Source organism: Notothenia coriiceps, unplaced genomic scaffold (assembly GCF_000735185.1).
Source record: "Notothenia coriiceps isolate Sejong01 unplaced genomic scaffold, NC01 NC01_scaffold00038150, whole genome shotgun sequence".
Taxonomy (NCBI): domain Eukaryota; kingdom Metazoa; phylum Chordata; class Actinopteri; order Perciformes; family Nototheniidae; genus Notothenia; species Notothenia coriiceps.
The window spans coordinates 1-5,586 of record NW_011370851.1 but is presented as its reverse complement, the minus strand read 5'-3'; the positions used below and the strand labels follow the sequence as shown (position 1 = coordinate 5,586).

The 5,586-nt window shown below is 41.2% G+C and overlaps 1 protein-coding gene across 1 annotated transcript; it reads right to left on the bottom strand.

Annotated features, from left to right (window-relative positions):
* Window positions 1-1,129: 1,129 nt before the first annotated feature.
* LOC104968001 (katanin p60 ATPase-containing subunit A1-like) lies at window positions 1,130-4,705 on the bottom strand. Its single transcript, XM_010797537.1, has 7 exons — window positions 4,416-4,705; window positions 4,187-4,326; window positions 3,629-3,827; window positions 3,311-3,426; window positions 2,248-2,353; window positions 2,003-2,161; window positions 1,130-1,560 (listed from the first exon to the last, which is right to left on the bottom strand). Exons 1-7 carry the CDS (start codon window positions 4,575-4,577, stop codon window positions 1,408-1,410), a joined length of 1,035 nt encoding a protein of 344 aa, XP_010795839.1. The 5' UTR covers window positions 4,578-4,705; the 3' UTR covers window positions 1,130-1,407.
* Between the last annotated feature and the right edge of the window lie 881 nt (window positions 4,706-5,586).

Sequence of the window (5,586 nt, the reverse complement as noted above, 5' to 3'; positions counted from 1 at the left end):
AAAATGCACTTGATTGGAATTAATGTAGTGTATAGCATTCAAAGGTAGCTAGAATAAATGTTTATGGACCCATAATAGTGATTATTATTTAAGTTAAGTTTTGCCATAATCATGTCTTTTTCCATATCAGGCAGCTGAACTAACAATTGGTAAAAAATGTATACATTATATATATATTTCTATTAATCATTTTCGGCCTTTCGGCATTCGGTTTTCGGCCAACTGTTTCCTATTTTCGGTATCGGTTTCGGCCAAGAATATCCCATTCGGTGCACCCCTAGTTACAACCGACCTTTTGAGTGCAACCATAATGCTAATGTGGCCCGCAATTACATTTAGTTTGACACCCCTGTCCTAGAGGAACGCACTTCCCACTACTCATTAAATGATTCATATGTGCAATATCAATATCTGATTCTGTGCAATAGTATCCTTTGCATTTCATCATGTCTTCATCATGAGCCTGAGTCTTCATCAACTCTTCATCATGAGCCTGAGTCTTCATCAACTCTTCATCATGTCTTCATCATGAGCCTGAGTCTTCATCAAGTCTTCATCATGAGCCTGAGTCTTCATCATGAGCCTGAGTCTTCACCATGTCTTCATCATGACTGAGTCTTCATCAACTCTTCATCATGAGCCTGAGTCTTCATCATGTCTTCATCATGAGCCTGAGTCTTCATCATGAGCCTGAGTCTTCATCATGTCTTCATCATGAGCCTGAGTCTTCATCATGTCTTCATCATGAGCCTGAGTCTTCATCATGTCTTCATCATGAGCCTGAGTCTTCATCATGTCTTCATCATGAGCCTGAGTCTTCATCATGAGGCTGAGTCTTCATCATGAGCCTGGGTCTTCATCATGTCTTCATCATGAGCCTGAGTCTTCACCATGTCTTCATCATGAGCCTGAGTCTTCATCATGTCTTCATCATGAGCCTGAGTCTTCATCATGTCTTCATCATGAGCCTGAGTCTTCATCATGTCTTCACCATGAGCCTGAGTCTTCATCATGTCTTCATCACGAGCCAGGGTCTTCATCATGAGCCTGAGTCTTCATCAAGTCTTCATCATGAGCCTGAGTCTTCACCATGAGCCTTCACCATGTCTTCACCATGAGCCTGAGTCTTCATCATGAGTCTGAGTCTTCATCATGTCTTCACAATGAGTCTACAGAGGGTCTCTGTGCTGTGGAGGACGTCCTGCCTCTTCATGTCTGGTTGAAAGACTCTGCCCCTGCATTTCCTGCCTTTTCATTCATCAAAGACTTTCCTGCAGCATCAATACAGGTCAATTGTTTCTTAACATTTAGTAGGGTAAGAAGATTAAACTAAAACAACTTGGCAGTGTGTTTTCTGTTTACTGGTTCAAGAATTGATCTGTAGCTATCTGATCAGTAGTAAACCTATCATGGTTGTGTTGTGGTCAGGTTACCGTCCATCTGCACCAGCAGCTCCGCCTTCACTCTGCGGCTGGCCTCGTGTTCCTCTGAGGTTCCTCTGCGGCTGCACATGGAGTCAATCTCATCGATGAAGATCGTAGTGGGAGCGTAGAAACGTGCCTGATCAACAACACAATACATGATCAGTCAAGAAAATATTAAAAGTATCACAGTCACAACTAGTTACAATAACTGGAGAGAACAGATCCCCTGTCAGGTCTACACACATTGTCTCAGACAAACTCATCTCTCTTCATCATTCAGTATATTCCATGTTGGGTAACCAAGTGTTCTTTAATTATTTTCTTGTATTTTTTTCATTTATACTGCTTGTTTTCTTGTATGTGCCATTAAGGCTAACGTATTTTAACTGTAATTATCACTATAGATGCTGTGGGTTTTACAGGAATGGTGACACTGCCAACACTCACACCTTCAAAGAATGGGAAAAGAGAAAGAGTCTTTGTTGTGCTGGGCACACTACCTGTGAAGGGTGAAAATCAAAGGGATGTTGCTCTAGAAAAACGTGACTTGGTGTACAACATCATATGTGAAGTCTTACCATTTCAAAGAGAAGGCGAACCAGCTTCTCAGACTCCCCTCTGTACTTGGAGGTGAGAGTGGATGAGGAGACGTTGAAAAATGTGGTTCTGCACTCTGTAGCAACAGCTTTAGCCAAAAGCGTTTTCCCCGTGCCAGGAGGTCCCACCATAAGCACTCCCTTTGGTCAAATATAAAAAGGTTCTGTGCATGATACTGATAATAGATTACAGAAAAAACACAACTGGAATGTCTTTAAATCTGCACCTTCCATGGTCTTCGTATGCCTTTGAAAAAAGCTGGCATCCACATCGGCAACACGACCGCTTCTTTCAAAAGTTTCTTTGCATCTTCTAAGTCTGCAATGTTGTCCCTAAGAAAGAAATGAGACAGTTTAAAGTGGGGGGGAACTCAGTGATATAGAATTTTCAATATGGAATCTTTAGTTTTGTATCTGGTCATGTTAGCTGTTGGCTCTCCTCCCCTGTCTCCTGCAGGCAAACTGCTTTGGAGCTTTAGCATTCTTTCCTCACAGCTGTGTATTGCTATGACTAATAGTTGATTCGGCTTGCCCAAAACAATCTCTTCTTTAGATAATAACAGGACCAAGCTGACGCACAGTGTTTTAGAGCAGTATGGACATCCGGATTCCATCTGATCAGGGGGATAGCTCTCTGCCAGCTGCTAGGAGCCGAGTTAACCCTAACCCTGTGTTCTCCTTGCTCCAAAGTTTCATCGCACACTACCTGCTTAAGAGGCTGCTACTTGAAATATGTGTTTCACATATGGTATATTTCTCTTATGGACGCACAAAAACAATACAGTGAAATACAAACAGCAGTGCTGAACAATATGAGGCTAAAAGTATCAAACTGTGATCTGTAAGGCAATAATGACCAGCTGCTCTAGCTAGCAGTATGATAGAGTGAAGAAGGAGCGGCCAGGTCCCCATTCAGATTCCAATGATGATATAATGATCTTAAAAGTTTGAACTATAATCTTTTTGACAATTGTTAAATCTTCCCGCTGTCATGAATTTCCCAACTGCAGTGTTATGTTAACTAGCTACACGTGAACTGCTTAATACAAATGTATCGTCTTTTAGCTTAAGATATCATTAATAACTTGAGTAAGTTCTAATCAAATCTTAATTGTGTTTAGCGTTTTATTGCGTGGTCAGTGTGTTGCAGATGTGGCAGGCTGTTTGAGTTATTTTGTCATGTAGCTCCATAATTAGAAATAAAAAGAACTCTTGTAAGTTCTGAATGAGAGTTCTCTTAAATCACACAAGTATATACCTACAAGCCCCGCACTCATGATGAACACGTACCACTTCACATTGGGATTCTGAGATATAATATCTCTATCCAGAGATTCCACCAGGTCTTTGTCGTACCCTGTTCCGTCAAACCTCTTCACTTCTTTCTCCTGGACATCAGCTTTGTTCTGGGAGGCACACAAAACTATTTTACTCTTTCTTACTCTGTACTCTGAATGTTAGCCATTGAGTCTGCTTTCTTCCAGACAAGAAACTGGAATTTCTACCTGGAAATAGGCAAACAAGCAGCATGTGGATACTGTGCGATCCACAAAGCAAATATTGAGAACAAGTTAAGCAGTGTAATGAAGAAGAAGGTGCCGTGTGCACCTTATCATCCTTTGCTCTGCCCTCTTTCACCTCCTTCACCTCCTTCCTTTCTTTGCCCTTGGAAGGTTTGCTTTTGTCCCCGTTGGCCCCGCGGGGGGAGTGCCTCTGCTGGGCCCTCACTGCCACACTCAGCCTGTTGTTGGGGGCTTTACTTTCTTTATTTGCATTACCTGGCCGCCTCACAGGACATGGAGAATGTCTGTGGACAGAGAAGAAGAGGTAGCTATAAACAAAAACATTAGCCTTATTGTCCCGAGGCTCAGCAGGAGGACTCATGAAGCCTTTAAAGTGACGGAAAACAGGGATTTACAGGATACCTTTGGGGTAGACCAGGAACAAATCCAGGTCACAACAGAGACTCAAAGGGACTAATCTCAATCACATGACTGCATCAGGAACTAGCTTTAACATTCCCGACCACAAACCTGTACACTGCAAACAGGAAATAGATCTACAGTACCCAAAGCGATATTACTGCCAACAAAGAAAAAATGTACTGAAGCAACGAATAAGAAGGCTGAAAGGTGAGTGTTGGATGTGAATAACGAAGTGCAATACCGCTGTTCCACATGCACAGGCCTTATTTCACTGTCTTCGTGGTTGCTGGGTTTAGCAGGTGTTGTGTCCAGCTGGAAGTTCTCCAGAGTGGACATTATGTCCTGAACTTTTCCATTCTCTTCACTGATTTCTTGCCATAACTGAGATGAAAACACCAATAAAAGTCAGTAAACAGAACAGGCAGGACTTATTTCTGAAAATGTATGTCAAGTTTTTAATACCATGTTACCTGCTGCCATCGCTGCTGATAACTGCTGTCCCGCTTGGTGTACACATACTTCTTGATTTGTTCTAGCAATCCATGATAGAGAACACTGGCCGAGCTGTAGTTTCCCAGCAGGGCGTACTCACGGGCCAGCTTCACGTTCTCATTGATCTCTCGCAGACTCATGGTGCTGCAGGGAAACAGACAAAGCTCATCACGCTTCCCTCCCCCAACATCAGCCTTATATTAAACCTGTGTTTGGTCAAAGATCTGGCCATAGAATAATGGTTATGATACAGGGGTTGCCATTCCATAAATGGTGTAATGTAAGCATATAGATATATTATATTTAAAAGAGTGGGATCTAGTCACAGTCCCAGGCACGTCCAGCACCAGAGCACTAATAAATGTCCAGTCCACTGACTGCCATGAATCCATGCATGTCCACAATAGATACAAAAAATAGTGTTTTGGAAAATCTACATAGTATTTCTAAACATAAGAGAATTCTCAAATCAATTCTTTTTTTTGTAAAACCTCACATGATATTGGCAAAATATTGTGTTTTGGGCAACATTAGGAAGTAGAGGATGTTTAATACAGAAAGTTAAAGGATAAAACCAAAGTAGAGCTGATGTGACCAGGATCACATTTGTATATCACTCAACTGAGATTAAGAAAATGCAGTCTTCTAATTGTCTATCAGGCAGAAATGCTATTCTGAACAGCTGATGAACCTGCCTACATAGAGGAGATAGATAGATGGATAGATAGATAGAGAGATAGATAGAGGAGATAGATAGAGAGAGAGAGAGAGAGAGAGAGAGAGATAGATAGATAGATAGATAGATCGAGGAGATAGATAGATATATAGATAGATAGATAGAGGAGATAGATAGATAGAGGAGATAGAGGAGATAGATAGATAGAGGAGATAGATAGATGGATAGATAGATAGATGGATAGATAGATAGATAGAGGAGATAGATAGATGGATAGATAGATAGATAGATAGAGAGAGAGAGAGAGAGATAAAGGGAGAGATAGATAGATAGAGGAGATAGATAGATAGAGAGATAGAGAGAGAGAGAGATAGATAGAGGGAGAGATAGATAGATAGAAAGATAGAGGAGATAGATAGATAGATAGATAGATAGATAGATAGATAGATAGATAGAGGAGATAGATAGATGGA